We start from the raw sequence: 14992 nt of genomic DNA, 5'->3' as shown, positions 1-14992 counted from the left end.
TTTAAAGGCAGTACTCACATGCACAACAAAGCTTCGAAGCATTTTTGGTGACGCTGTTGATGACTACTCCATAAACTTCAATGATTAAGAATCTCTAAAGTATTCAGACGATAATGACCGGCACACTGGCAGCGGATTAAATGCTCGTAATTGATGCTCGTCAACGACTGCGTGCATGATTTGGGAACAACAATAAATACAGCAAAGTAGCTATCATACCAGCAGGAAACATGTGAACTGGGCAAAAGGGAACGACGACTGAATTTGCGAGACAGAAGACCTAATCTTCTTGGATACAATGGCTTCTCAGTCGACCCTGCGGTATTCTGCGGATCCGCTGGCCAATCTGTACCATCAGTACTCCAACCTCATCCGCCAGCGCCTGAGAAGCACCTCGAAGGCAACGAGACTACTCGGCGCAGTCATCCTAACTCTCTCAATAGTGGTAGGTAGTACGGGAACCACAAGATGGTGGAAGAAACAGCGCAAGGAGAAAGAGCAAGGAAGACGACTGCTGCGGCGAAATTCAGGACTGCTCAACAAGGATGGATCCAGAGTTATATACGTGCCATACAAAGACTCGACCTCGAAAGTCACTATAAATCCTACGAAGCCTACTACATTTGATGCCCACCGCAGGCTGTTCCTCAACCCGCCGAGAGCTTCAGGGCTCACAGATGGAGATACCCCGCAAATACCGCCACCGCAGACAAAGCCAGGTCTCAATCTCGCATTCTTACACCAGTTCCTCAGTTTGCTGAGTATTATGATACCGAGATGGACGAGTAAAGAGACAGGGCTATTGTTAAGTCATGGAATGTTTCTGCTGTTGCGGACGTACCTTTCGTTAGTGGTCGCTAGATTAGACGGAGAGATTGTTCGGGATCTTGTTGCTGGTAATGGGAGGTCATTCATATGGGGAATCATCAAGGTAAGCTGTCGAATCCTTACTTGCTGCTTTTTGTTTGGAATCCACCTGTTCTTTTTGTTTCCTGAGTGCTGCAATCTAAACATCACCTCTCCCATCTATACTGACGTAAGATTCATCCCATGATCTACAGCTAACTCCATTCAGTGGTGTGGTATTGGAAGTCTTGCCTCATACACGAATGCCATGATCAAATTCCTACAATCCAAAGTATCAATTGCCTTTCGAACACGTCTCACCCGATACATACATGATCTTTACCTGAATGATAACCTCAACTATTACAAATTACCAAATTTGGATGGTGGAATTGGACAAGGAATAGACCAATTCATCACTCAGGATCTCACGCACTTCTGCGCTGCTTCAGCAAGTCTCTACTCCTCGTTGGGAAAGCCATTTGTAGATCTGATGGTTTTCAATTACCAACTTTATCGATCACTCGGCCCTCTTGCATTTGCTGGCCTGCTGAGCAACTATCTACTCACTGCCAGTCTTCTCCGAAGGATGTCTCCTCCTTTTGGAAAACTAAAGGCTGTCGAAGGCCGCAAAGAAGGAGATTTCAGAGCCCTCCATTCTCGTCTCATAGCAAATGCGGAAGAAGTAGCATTTTACGGTGGAGCGAACATGGAAAAGAACTTTTTAGACAAGGAATTCAAGAGTCTAAAGAGATGGATGGAAGGGATCTACACTCTGAAGATCCGTTATAACATTCTCGAAGATTTTATCCTCAAGTATAGCTGGAGTGCATATGGCTATCTCTTGAGTTCATTGCCAGTCTTCTTACCAGCGTGGGGTGGCCTTGGAGGAATTCAAGAACTCGCCGATGCAGCCATCACTGGTGGAAGAGAAAGGGGTCGTATGAAGGAATTTATCACTAATAAACGACTTATGCTTTCCCTAGCTGATGCCGGTGGAAGAATGATGTACTCCATCAAAGATCTCTCCGAGCTCGCTGGTTATACCAGTCGAGTCTACACGTTAATCTCAACACTCCATCGAGTTCACGCAAACGCTTACTTCCCACCTCGGGGAACGCAACCTGAATTATACTCCCTTTCCGATGTGCAAGGCACGATACATAAGGGTTTCGACGGTGTACGTTTAGAACACGTGCCAATCGTAGCCCCGTCGATCTTTCCCCACGGCGGCGAAGAGCTGATCGACTCCCTCTCTCTAATCGTTCATTCCGGCGAGCACCTCCTCGTAAGTTTTGCCTACTCTCTTCCAGCTTCCATCTAACAGACACTCAGATCTCTGGTCCCAACGGCGTAGGCAAAAGCGCCATAGCCCGCGTCGTCTCTGGCTTGTGGCCCGTTTACCGCGGCCTAGTATCCCGCCCACGCTCCACAGGAACTGACGGCATAATGTTCCTCCCGCAACGCCCCTACCTCAGCCCGGGCACTCTCCGCGACCAAGTAATCTACCCCGATGGCGAGCTCGAGATGCGAAACAAAGGCCGGCGCGACATGGAGCTGAAACACGTCTTGGAAGAAGCGAAGCTAGGATACTTGCCTGACCGTGAAGGAGGCTGGGATACGCGGAAAGAATGGAAAGATGTTTTGAGCGGAGGCGAGAAACAGCGCATGGGCATTGCGAGGTTGCTGTATCATGAGCCGCGATATGCGGTTATTGACGAGGGGACTAGTGCGGTCAGCAGTGATGTTGAGGGCTTATTGTATGAGGCTTGCAAGGAGAAGGGCATTACCCTTATTACGATCAGTACGCGAGCGAGTCTCAAAAGATACCATACCTTTAATCTGAGTCTTGGGGGCGGCGAGGATGGTAGTGAGTGGGCGTTTGCGAGGATTGGAACGGAGGAGGAGAAGATGGGCGTTGAGCGGGAGCTGGGGGAGCTGAGGGAGAGGCTTGAGAAGGTCAAGGAGTGGGAGAGTAGGAAGTTGGAGATCGAGAAGGAGTTGGAGAAAGTCTGGGTGCAAGGTGGTGAGGAGTTGGAGGGGCCGCAGTATGTTGAAGATAGCGGTGCTCCAGTTGCGTAGAGATATACGAATATGACTCCACCGTTGCTTCAATGATCGTTATTGAAATACATGAGATGTTGAGTTCGCAATAGAGATCGGGATAAACAAAAAGTTTATTATAATGTCCTTGGTAATAAACGAACGAACCAATTAGGTACTCGCAAAAGCGAGCCCCCTTCTGCCTGAACGGTGTAACATCAACCCTCTTACTTGAAAGCACCCCTCCCCCTTCCATATACACTTCACCCTCACTCGACGTTCCCTTCACAACCAAACTTTATATTAAAAGTTCAAACATCATCTCTGAACCCCTAAATATCCATCTTTACATTCTTTCTGATATCAAGAAATAGCCTGCACCTTAATCTCCCCCCACCACCATCACCACATCCAAGCAACAACAATGCTCTGCTTACCATCCCCGATAGAACCCCCACCTCTAACCATCCTCCATAACACAAATACATCACACCGAGCATTTTCATCTCAAAACCCAACTCCCTCACCTGGTGCACACCCAAGTCCGAATCCGAATCCGAATCCGAACCCGGGTTTTGAATCCGCGGGCTTGAAGGATATTTATAAGAATAGTAGTCGGGGGGCTAAGATTGCGCTTTTGACTGGTTTTACTCTGGTTGCGACCGCGGAGACGGTTGCGTGGGGGGTTTGGGGGTGGAATAGGTGGGGTCCAAAGGGGAGTGAATTGGATTAGGGTTGAATTAGGGTTAGGGGGGTGTTGGAGTGAGGTAGGGCGGGTCGGTTTGTATGAGTTTGTTATAGGAGTGATATAATAATCTCCACTCGGATACTTTACATAGGGTTGGAAAGGTTTGGGTGATAAAACAACTTAACTCGGTATTAATTAGATTTCTCGCACGAGCTGCAAGTTTGGGTTGGTGGGGCTGCAAGCTTGTTCTGCAAGTAAGGGATTCGAAGGAGGGAGTTCTCTATGTATATATATGAAAGCCCGTGCGCCACGTCACTCACCTTCTATGGTAAAGAAAGAAGAAAAGGTAGAACTTACGCACGCTGGATTTGTGTATAATTATTCCCCTGTAGCGCCTTCAAAAACACATTTCTGCTATTTCTTGGCCACGTTTGTGAGATCTTGCATCACGTCCCATGTCTCTTTTCCCACGTCGGGATCTGACATTTGTGTTGGTGCAGTTCTTGGCTCATTATTTAATAGCATTTACAGAGACGCTAGACGCCGTAACGTTTGGAGAGTAAGTCTGCCCGGAAAATATAAGGTCTGGGCACGAGCTTGCTGTCAAGAAAGTGCATATCGGCGAGGACTATAGTAAAGAGAGAAGAAGCTACAATATGAAGATGGTGTGATGGAGAAAATGGAAAACCATAACAAAAGGCAATACTCCTGGAGCATATAACTTCACGTCATCTGGATTCCTGATTCTATTTCCAAATATATGTTTGATGATGACATAAGGCTGAATCTTTCCTTGGAGTCGAACTTCATATGATTGAGAGCCGCACTGCTCCTCTAGAGGTATTGACAGGCAATATCGACAGGCCTAACTAGAAGAGAATAATACCGTATTGTTTGATTGGTCGAAATGCAAGAATCAGCCTCCTCCATAAGTACTGCTTGATGTAACATGATCAGAGGGGCATAACGAGTTTAAGAGCTCGAGCCCCAACCTTCTGGAAACATGTTCGGATTATTAGAAAGATGAAAGCGAATCTACAAAGACAGGCCCATGTGTGAAGCACTTGGATTTGTTTGCAGTGCCATTTCAACGCTTGGTACCAGCACGGTGTTTGAAGGCGATATATTCGAAGAAGTGAAGTGAAGCATAACGAAAAGCGTTTGGGGAACAGATATCGTACTTCGAAAGTTTGTCAAGAACCTGTCTTCATCTAGTTATTTATTTTGAGTTCTGCGGCTTCGCAGCTAGCAGAGATCATGTATGCGAGAAACTGACATTGTCATACTGCGTTAAGGCTGACACGATCGTTTTATATGGAGACGAGGAAATATTTTACATGAAAAATAGGCCGCAACAGTGGTGTAGGTAAGTCATACGAGATTGGAAGGATATAGATCCTACCTGCCTCAGGTGATATGACGCGTCAAGAAGACAGTAAATTAACTTGAGAGTGTGAGTGAGTCTATCCCTCGAAGGATTCAGCTAAAACCCCAACCGCCACCAAGACAAACGTGGGAATTACTTCGTACCCCCGATACTGTATTCTCCAGTACAAGCGGTCAACAATGAGCCACTAAGCCCTGTCAGGTAGACAGTAAGAGTCTTCGAGTGAGGTCAGCAGAGCTTCGTATTAAGAAGACATTCGTTGCTCGTTCTCGTTCTTCGGATAAACTGAACGATGAATAAACTGTTCTAGACACAGCCAGCCGCAATAATTTCGGAAGTTGGGTTGGTTCGGACTGGGCGGTCAATAGTGAGAAGGCTTGTAGATGTTTCACTCTCCAATCCGAATCATTTCTTGACGTAAAGGTTATTACCGTAACGGTATGGTACGTCTGATAATTGATTGAAGTGACACTCCCTAATATAATAATTGTAAAGGTATTTATCTCAGAGTTATAAAATAACTCGTGGTTTTGTTGCGGCCACGCCGGGACTACTGCAGGTCAGCTCCTGTTTGTGGAACAGCGCGTTGAATGTTTGAAGTTGATTCCTCCATGCCAGCCAATCCCGGTCATTGATTGAACAAACCAGACCAAACACCCCCCGTATTTCACAAGTTCGTGTGGTGTGGGTCGTGTTTATCCAAATAATTTTAGATACGGAGACCTTACCTTACTGCGCCTCGCTGCTGCTCCAGCCACCCCTGCTCATTTACTGCACCTTCCTCCAACCCTCCAACTCCAACTCCAACTCCGAGATCTCCTCATTCTTCATTTCCATCATAATCTTGTCTTTTCTTCTTGATAGACAAGTCTAATTTCAGTCGCTTCTTTGCTTCCCATTGTTAAATCCATTTGGGACACTCGACAGTCGCTTCAGTTCTCTCCTTTTTCCTACAGACAAGCCAAGCCGGCACCATGGGCAAATCTACTCTCCTGCTCACTGCAGTCGCATCGTTGCTCTTCAGCGGCGCGTCTGCCACCCTCGATCCAATCGTTATCAAGGTATGCCAAGCATCTTTGAATGATATTGACACCACCACCGACGATAGCTAATTGATGAATCTCGCAGGGTTCAAAATTCTTCTTCAACAGCAACGACACCCAGTTCTTCATCAAGGGCGTTGCTTACCAGGCTGGATTCAATCCTTCCACCTCAGGTAGCACCAGCACCAACAGCACTGTAAGGCCTCCCCATATCCATACTCGCATACTTCCGTTATCTAACTTCCACTCTACAGACCAAATACACCGACCCTCTCGGCGATGTGGATAGCTGTACTCGCGACATTCCAGAGCTCCAAAAGTTGGGAGCCAACACCATCCGAACTTATGCCATCGATCCTACCTTAGATCACTCCAAGTGCATGGCATTGCTGGATGCCGCCGGAATCTATGTCATCAGTGACTTGGGTGAACCCTCTAACTCTATTGATCGATCCGACCCACAATGGACCACCACACTGCTGGACCGATACACATCTGTTGTTGATGCTATGGCGACGTACTCCAATGTCATTGGATTCTTTGCTGGAAATGAGGTCCCCAACAACCTGACCTACACCGGCTCTGCCGCTATCGTGAAGGCTGCTGTTCGAGACACCAAGGCATATATTAAGCAGAAGAACTACCGAACCATGGGAGTAGGCTACGCCGCTGATGATGACCAAACTGTCCGGGCTCAAGTCGCTTCTTACCTGAACTGTGGTGATGTTGATAGCTCAATCGACTTCTGGGGATACAACATCTACGAATGGTGCGGTACCGATGCAACCTTTGAAAGCTCCGGCTACTCCACCAGAGTCACCGAGTTCTCCACCTACTCTGTCCCATCATTCTTCGCCGAATACGGATGCAACAAGAACAGCGGTGGAGCTGCTGAAAGAAAGTTCACTGAAGTTGCGGCTCTTTATGGTGATAATATGACTGGTGTTTTCTCCGGTGGTATCGTCTACGAGTACTTTGAAGAGACGAACGACTTCGGTCTGGTCAAGGTATCTGATGACGCGAGCTCTGTTAGCGAGCTTGATGATTTCGGTGCCTTCCAAACGGCCATGGCATCTGTCGCTCCATCTGGTGTGTCAAAGGGCAGCTACACCGCCACCAACACCCAAGCCGCTTGCCCGGCCGTTGGCACCAACTGGAACGCTGCTACTCCTCTTCCCCCAACTCCAGACAAGGATGTATGTTCCTGCATGGTCCAGAGCCTCTCGTGCACTGCCAAATCTTCAGTGACGGTCGCGGACGTCGGCCCACTGTTTAACGATGTAATCTACAATGGCCAGGGTTTCACCAACAACACTGGGATTGTCGTCAACACTACAACCGGTATTTACGGCCCATATTCAGGCTGCAATGCAACTGAGAAGTTGTCCTGGGCCATGAACGCATACTACCTGGCTCAGAATAGTGTCGACACTGCCTGCGACTTTGGTGGGAACGCCACAATTGTCAGCAACCCTTCTCCAGCTTCCACTTGCTCCAGCCTCATCGCCGCTGCTACATCCGCCAACTCCGGAACCAGTGCTGGTACCGGATCTTCAACAGCATCAAAATCAGGAGCTGCTTCCTCAACAACCAAGAAGAGCGAGGGTGGAATGACTGTTGGTGCTACTTTGGGTATCTCCACCGCCTTCATGACTGGCTTCACCTTGTTGGCTGCCTTCTCTGGTGCTGGTATGATCTTATTGTAGATAGGACGATGATTGACTTGGGCTTGAGGAGTACGAAATACTAGAAGATCGATTATGACTTTGTATTGTATATGATAATAAATGCCTTGTATTGACCTCACACTCTGATATTGAAGTAATTGGTTAAGCGTTAAGTGTGACTACAGTAATGCTCCACGAGGGGCTTCATACATAACACTACTAGTTTTCTGTCTTGCGGGATGTATTATATATTATATAATATTAGCACTTATTCGGGTGGTCGGAAGATACAATATTACTCACTCATGATCCAAAGTCCAGCAAGATCGACGTGTCAACAGGCATTTCAAAGATCGTCCATCTGGCCCCTCCTTTACCCCTCCCTCCCTTATCTTAGCATCTTCTTACAGTGCCACTACCAAGCTCCAATTCCAATGCATGACCTCTTTTATAGCGGTTCAAGTCAAGTCTCTTGGAGGGGTCTAAAAGTATCCTCCTTCCGGATTATCACTTCTTGCCTTGTCCCTACTTGTCACTATTTGGCGGAAGAGTTGGAGAGAGAGCGGAGAGTGCTGGGGAGAGGGAAAGAGGAATTTATTGATAGGTAGGTTAAGTTGAGGTTGGAGGGGAACATGTCAGATGTATAGATCTTTGCGATTTTTTTCTCTCTTCATACTATATCGCTCTTCCTCAAACAAATACAAGAGATGCCACTTGATAAATGAGAACTTGGCTGGTTGTTCAATATTCTTCACTTGCAAACAATAATAGCAGGAAAGGTCAACTAAGCAGAGAATTGAAGACAAACAACAAGAATTAACACAAACATTATGATTAAGTTGGAAAATGACACTAATGTACTGAACTCCTGCACGCTAACTAGAGGTGTTTTCACCGTTCGAAGGCCAACAAGAAGCCTGCATTCGCTATCGCTATAAAAGGGAACAACTTGTGGAATCAAAGTTCTAAGGTGAGCTGGAAACCACATGGGATACCTCCTAGCGGTTCATCCAATAGAGGTTATTCGCGCCTTCTATACACCAAACGCGAAAATGCGTAATTAGGGATCTACACACTGCTGCTTTTATCTCTTGTTAATTGAACATGTAAGTTCTCTGGTAGATAATGGTACGTTTGGGCAGCCACAAGCAGAAGCAGCGGGCAAGGTTTCCTTTCTGGCGTCCAGTGGAAAAACACGCGCTAGACATCGTTCCCGAGAGTGCTGCATCTCCAATCATCACCTCCATCACGGTGCATGCAGCCGCTGACAAGGGCACAACACCAACGCTTCGCTCGGCGGCAAATGTGCTTGAGTGGGCGAGAGCATACACCTGTAATCTATTCTCAGAGCCATCTGCCATTGCCGTCGCTATCACACGCCCTGCACGCACGTCAAGATGAACTCTTACGCGCCTACGGGGATTACTTGGTGAAGATACGACAAATAGCAAAGTATGCATATATATCTGGAGCAAGTAGCTTCCAGCGTCTCATAGTGTGGAGTTAAGAGGTGACGGTTTCTCCTTTTGTTTGTTGGTGATTGTTGTGTTGCTTTTGCAAGAGTGAGGTATCTGGTATACTGTCTCACCATGTCGGGACAAGCTCAGCAGCCTCCTGTGAACATGGGGCTACAATTATTTCCTCCTCCACCGAAGAAGAAGAATACTCCTTCGAGGAAACCAAGTACAAGGAGGAATGCTATCAATCCCCAATCTCCTCCGCAGTCTGCCCTGGACAGACCCGAGTCTCCTTCCTTCCCACAAAATGGTGAACCATCACAAATGCAAGCTGCTATGGAGGGCAGGTCTACCCCTCAAGACGGTTCTGTTGCTCAACAAGACCATGTACAGTATGCTGGGGGCCGATACACCCCACAGCAGGTCTCGACTTCACCTATTACTCAACCCTCGCAAGCACATATTGCTGCTGAGATTCCGAGGTCAAATACTTCCTTCTCCGAGGCCCCCACCCTGGTTCGAAGTAATAGCAATTCTTCACACAATTCGATAGCGAAGACTGGCTTGAATGGTTCTCCCTCGCGTGGGGAGCCTGTGATGAGGTCCATATTCCCCAAATACAACCCCGATCTCCCCCTCGAACACCAGCCATATTTTCCTACCCAGACTAGTCCTACACATATACCCAAAACAATTATCAATCGAAGACCATACTCTCCCAGCATTCACGAAATCAACAGGAGTCCAGCTGGTTTACAAAGTCCCATGGCGGTAGGACAATCGCCTGGGCGCTTCCCGCGTGGTGTGCAAGATGAAAGAATCATGGAGCCATCGAGTACGGACGAATTGAAGGAGCTGTGGAAAGTTGTCAATGGCTGGCGAGTCTCTGCTTCAGAAGGACGAACCTTCTGTCTGAAAATGGCTTCTCACCCCGAAGAACCAATCCACACGCTTTCCTCCGCCACCCAAACCTTCTACACGCTCCGTATCGTCCCAACCTCGACATCAGCTCAGATGACAATGACCCGTCAAGACCCCAACAAAGGCGCCGCCTCCTCATCGCCGTTGATAGGCTCATCCTCCAAGTCAAAAGACGCAAACTCGGATGTAATGTCCACAACCCTCGAAGATCCGCGCGCCGCCTTCCCCCCAACGACGGCCTTGTAGCTCTCCTCTACCCCCGCGCCGCAGCAAACATGGCCATCGATATGGCATCCAAGCCCCACCGCACCGACAGCGCCTCCGTCATCGCAGTCGCAGAACGCGAATGCGGACGGCTAGTTTGGGACGAAGACAGCCAAAAGTACTACCTCGTGCACCCTGCCCTCTCCACCCCCTTTGTCATATCCATCTCTTCCTCGCCAGCGTGGTCAAGAGTAGAGTATACGTTGGAGCACCCTGAATTAGCCCACAACATCGTGAGGCTTGTGCGAGATGGAGCCGGGACGGGATTTTTGGAGATCGATACTAGTGTTGCGAGTCGTATTGATGCGTTTTATGTTGTGGATGTTGCGATTTGCGCCGTGTTGCTTACGGCGATTGAGGAAGAGAAGAAGCACAAGATTGAGCATTTTGAAGCCCCTCCTCCTATCGGCCCGCAGGAAAGCCCAAAGGAAAAGGGGAGCAAATGGAAGAGGAGTAGCAAGATGCCTGTGAAGATGGAGTCGTTCGAACTTGATCTGGAAAGTCAGGATAGTTTGAAAGGAAAAGGGGGTAAGGAGAAGAGCAAGGAGGAGAAAGTCCCGGGGTTCTTTGGGCTAATATGGATGCTGATCAAGTGTTTTGTGTGGACGATCACGATGAGCTTCAAGGCGCTGGCGAAGATTGTTATCTTTTTAAGTAAATGTTTGACGAAGAAATCATGACACTGGTAGGATAGAGGTTGGGACTGGAATCTGGAACGGATTGGATCATCGGGTTAGATACCTGAGCAGGCGTTGCTGGATATGCAGTATATAATGGTCGAAAACGAAGCTCAGCATGCAGCTTTCGACATGTCTGAAGGCCAATTAATAATGGGACATATTTACTACCCCATTTTCTGCGTTGACCTACTAGATCCAAAGATTTTGATTCACGTAATGAGAGACAATTCAAGCCTGAAGAGCCTACTCTCAGTCCCACTACTCCTAAGACTTTCAAGCCCGACATATGGTATCATTGCATTTATTTCAAAAAGCATATTTATCTTTTCCGTTCCCGTACCTTGAACTTAACACCATTTTTATTCGTCCCTCCAACCGTAGGACTCTTCGCCATTCTCGCCCTCTGCATCTCCAATGCCTCCTCCGCCTCCGTCAGCACACTTAATCTCTCCCTCGCAACCCCCAACCTATTTTCCAGCTTCTCCCTCTCCCTCCTTTGCAACTTCCTTAAATCCTTCTCCCCAAACCCCAATCCTTGCTCTTTCTCCTCCTCAGCCTCCACCTCCCATTCCCCCTCTTGCACCCTCAACTCCAACTCCTCCTCATCATCCACAAACACGACCTTCTTGCCCGTCCCTCCCCCCATCCCCTGTACTTTCTCTTCCAGCTCAGCCACTTCTTTGGTGGTTTGGTTCCGCATCGTGCGTATGTAGCCGATATCCTGCGTCTTGAATAACCGACTTGCTTCCTGGCTCAGCACCTGGTTTCCTCGGTCGCCGTTCACGGTTCCTGTACGGTTCTTCCCCCTGGTGGCAGGCCCGCTGCGGGACAGCATGCCGAAATAAAATTCATCGGGATTAGCGTCGAGAACCTTTTGCTTCAATTGCTTGAGTTTTGTTTTCTGTATGACGAATTAGCATGGACTTTTTGATGGATGTCGGGGAGCTGAGCTCTCGAGACGTGCTGAAGACTCGGATTCTATGGGTTCTTGGGCATACTTTGACTTTGTGGTCTGCGGCTCTAAGTTTGTAGTCTTTGGCTTTCTCGAGGAGACCCCATTTCTTGCGTTCTTCAGGCTGTCCTCGTTCGCGATGATTGCGCCTCTGGACGGCGTTGCGCATGGACGACATAGTGGGCGGAATTCAGGGCTGTCGTGGTGTATAGATGTCTAGGTATTTCACGGGAGTCTTCAATCCTATCGCGCGTAATCTATACTCTGCTTATAGTGGTGTGTATCGTGGTGGGGTATCTTGGAGTTGAAAAGAATTACCAGCCGTGCGACTTAAACTTTATCAGCCTCACCAAAATTTTGACCCCTGTCCAAGCTACGGCACCTAAACCTATTCTGATCAGCTTCTCGGCATCGAACCTTACGATTTCTCGACGTCTTCTTTAAACCTCAATTGTGTCTTCATTCGCACTTTTGATAGGAGCGAGAAGGATCGTCAGTGTAGATGGAAGCCATGGCGCCCTCAAGAGCCGCAGAAAAGGAGGCAGAAGTCCCACGACTACCTATGCCCAGCAGGAATCCAATGCCATTGAGTTCATCACAGGAAGCGCAGGTTAGAGAGGTATATCATGCGAGAGTGAGGGGTTATTGTGCCACGGAGATCAAGGGTTTGTACCCTTCTGCTTACTTGCCTCGTTCTCAAGCTCCAACTGAACTAACCGACTCCCGTTTCTGCAGCATTCGCCGATTGTGCCCTCGGCCGCACCTTCACAGCACCATTCAAATGTCGAGCCCAGAACCGAGTCATGAATTCATGCATGATATCTCATTCTTCCCAAGATGAACAGGACGCTGCGAGGGAGGAGTGGTTCGCGTTGCGGTTGCAGAGGCAGGTGGACCGGGAGAAGAAGGAAGAGAGGAGGAAGGAGCAAGAGCGGTTCCATAAGGAGTGGTGGGGCTTGCCGATTGAGGAACGAGAGGGCGAGAAGGGGAATGCGGTAATGAAGAAGGCGGAACGGGTGGGTGGCTTCCCGTCACGGGAGAGGGAGGGGGAGTTGAGTAAGGATAGGCACAGGTGATATCTGACTGAGAACGAGAGGATATCTTGAAAGGAAAGACGAGGAGTTTAGGTGCATTGGATGGAGTCATGGATTATTATTTTTGCACTGAGATGTGCTTGTAAGTTAAGATGGTGTATATATGGCAGATTTGTATGCAAATGCCTCTCTGGTTTAACGTTGATCTTCTGCTTCCATTTGCTTCTTTTGACATTTTGTTTTCTTGCATGCATGGACAACTTCCCTCTTATACAGTTAGCTGTTCTTTGCACATCTTTCTTTGCTTTTGGAAGTAGGGTGTCCTGAGACTCGTAATGCTGTCTGAAATCAAATGGAGTCATTTGGATCTCGAAGTGCCTCTCAATCTCTATTTGGTACTTCTGTTATTCTACACTTCATCAAAAATCAGCAAAGCTCACAGCATTTGACATTTATGCTTCACCCATTCCCTGGCTGCTCTCGAGGACGGCATAATGATATATTTCCCCGACACCCTCTATAATTCAATTTGGGCAAAAGGTCTGTCAAAATGAACAGAAGCGAACAAATTCCATAAGGAAAGCCAAACATCCTCTTGATATGCAGGCTTACTCTCAGGTCAAGACCGGTCTTTATCATACTAAAAAAGTCAAGTTCGAGTATGACACAGATAGGACTTTATAGGACTTTTCCTGACGATGGTCCGAGAATGCGTTCAGTTCTGCCCAAAAATGGCCAGTCCGCAAGCGGTTGAGAGACCTGACTATAAACTAAAATCTCAATGAATTATTCTTATTCCAAAAGAAATCAAGCAAGGATTATACAAGTTCCTCTCGCGAAGGCGATGATCCGGAACTTGTGGAACCTTTTTGTTGCTCTTTTGGGATTTTTTCGTTTTTTACAACTTATTTTTACGTAGCCTTTCCTCTACTCTTCTACCTAAGCGAGGCTACCTATTACTTATCATGCAAATATATACTTACTTATACGTCATTTACTTTCGATATTCACACATTCTCTACGTATTATGGTATTTCTTATCTTATCTTTTTGTTTTATATAGAAGATTCCCGCCTGACTATAGATCTTCCGATTTGAGAACTTTTTTTTTCTGGATTTACTTATTATAGAAATGCAGCATCTACCTAGGTATACATATGCTGCTACTAATTAGACGCAGTTCCACGAGAGTGGCAGCTCAGGTATAGACTATGCTATGTCTCTGCGGAGCGTAAGCGAATGCGATCCATAACGTGACTTCTATTGCCTTTAACTAAACTTTACTAAAATATATATCAAAGTAATAGTATATGTTATTCTTATACTCGCCGTATACCTATTATTACCTTATATCCAAGAGATATAGCATATAAAGCAAACACGCGTACGCATTCATACTAGACTTGACCCACCCCACCCCACCCTACATGCAACCCGCCCGCCCAACCAATCAACCAACGCAGCAAAATCCCCACCTCAAACCCACCAGCGGGTCTATACACATACCGCAATAACAAAAAGCTTCGACAAAAACATCTCCACCCTCGGTCGTCTAGTTGGTTTATGGCGTCCGGCTGTAATTGTTATCAGTCTTACCGGAATGTCGCGCGTATGTGTACACCGCTCAAATAAAAGAAATTTCTCTCAGTCAGCTGCTAACAGCTGTACAGGTTCGACTCGCGCCTGAGGGAATTTAAAATATTTTTTTTTTTTGCTTTTTTTAAAAAAAAAAACAGAAAGCTTTGTTCAGATGGATGGTTTTCATTTTCATATCTTGATATGTAAGATTATGCAGCAAGCAGTTCTTTTGGATTTTTGTTGCAGGTCGTAAGAATATAGATGTGATATGACATCTTACCGTACCGTACTTTACTATACTTGTTTGTGCACAACATCTCGCTTAACAACACTACGAGTACAGTACGAGTTATCATGACCGCGATGTGTATAAGAAAACTCCGAGTTAATAGATTGCTAATAGGAAAATACCTATGAGGTTAGTACATACTC

At 47.1% G+C, this 14992-nt stretch overlaps 5 protein-coding genes across 5 annotated transcripts; 4 read left to right on the top strand and 1 right to left on the bottom strand.

Annotated features, from left to right (window-relative positions):
• Positions 1-298: 298 nt before the first annotated feature.
• Positions 299-2928, top strand: PXA1 (Peroxisomal long-chain fatty acid import protein; the record flags this gene model as incomplete). The annotated part of the gene is made up of 3 exons (XM_031149664.1): positions 299-931; positions 1076-2134; positions 2182-2928. The coding sequence occupies 3 exons, from the start codon at positions 299-301 to the stop codon at positions 2926-2928; spliced, it is 2439 nt and encodes an 812-aa protein (XP_031005513.1).
• Positions 2929-5920: 2992 nt separating this feature from the next.
• On the top strand, positions 5921-7713 carry LHYA1_G004706 (1,3-beta-glucanosyltransferase; the record flags this gene model as incomplete). Its single annotated transcript, XM_031149663.1, has 3 exons — positions 5921-6025; positions 6093-6203; positions 6262-7713. Coding segments are annotated over 3 exons (1668 nt in total), but the record flags the coding sequence as incomplete, so codon positions are not given.
• A 2614-nt stretch (positions 7714-10327) lies between these two features.
• Positions 10328-10996, top strand: LHYA1_G004705 (uncharacterized protein; the record flags this gene model as incomplete). The annotated part of the gene is made up of 1 exon (XM_031149662.1): positions 10328-10996. One exon carries the CDS (start codon positions 10328-10330, stop codon positions 10994-10996), a length of 669 nt encoding a protein of 222 aa, XP_031005514.1.
• Positions 10997-11315: 319 nt separating this feature from the next.
• UTP11 (U3 small nucleolar RNA-associated protein) lies at positions 11316-12126 on the bottom strand (the record flags this gene model as incomplete). The annotated part of the gene is made up of 2 exons (XM_031149661.1): positions 11316-11897; positions 11995-12126. 2 exons carry the CDS (start codon positions 12124-12126, stop codon positions 11316-11318), a joined length of 714 nt encoding a protein of 237 aa, XP_031005515.1.
• A 333-nt stretch (positions 12127-12459) lies between these two features.
• On the top strand, positions 12460-13024 carry cmc2 (COX assembly mitochondrial protein; the record flags this gene model as incomplete). Its single annotated transcript, XM_031149660.1, has 2 exons — positions 12460-12613; positions 12684-13024. 2 exons carry the CDS (start codon positions 12460-12462, stop codon positions 13022-13024), a joined length of 495 nt encoding a protein of 164 aa, XP_031005509.1.
• Positions 13025-14992: the final 1968 nt, after the last annotated feature.

The sequence above is a fragment of the Lachnellula hyalina genome, assembly GCF_007821495.1.
Source record: "Lachnellula hyalina strain CBS 185.66 chromosome Unknown contig00063, whole genome shotgun sequence".
NCBI classification, from domain to species: Eukaryota; Fungi; Ascomycota; class Leotiomycetes; order Helotiales; family Lachnaceae; genus Lachnellula; species Lachnellula hyalina.
Note: the sequence above shows the minus strand (reverse complement) of the source record. Positions and strands in the feature narration are given on the sequence as shown.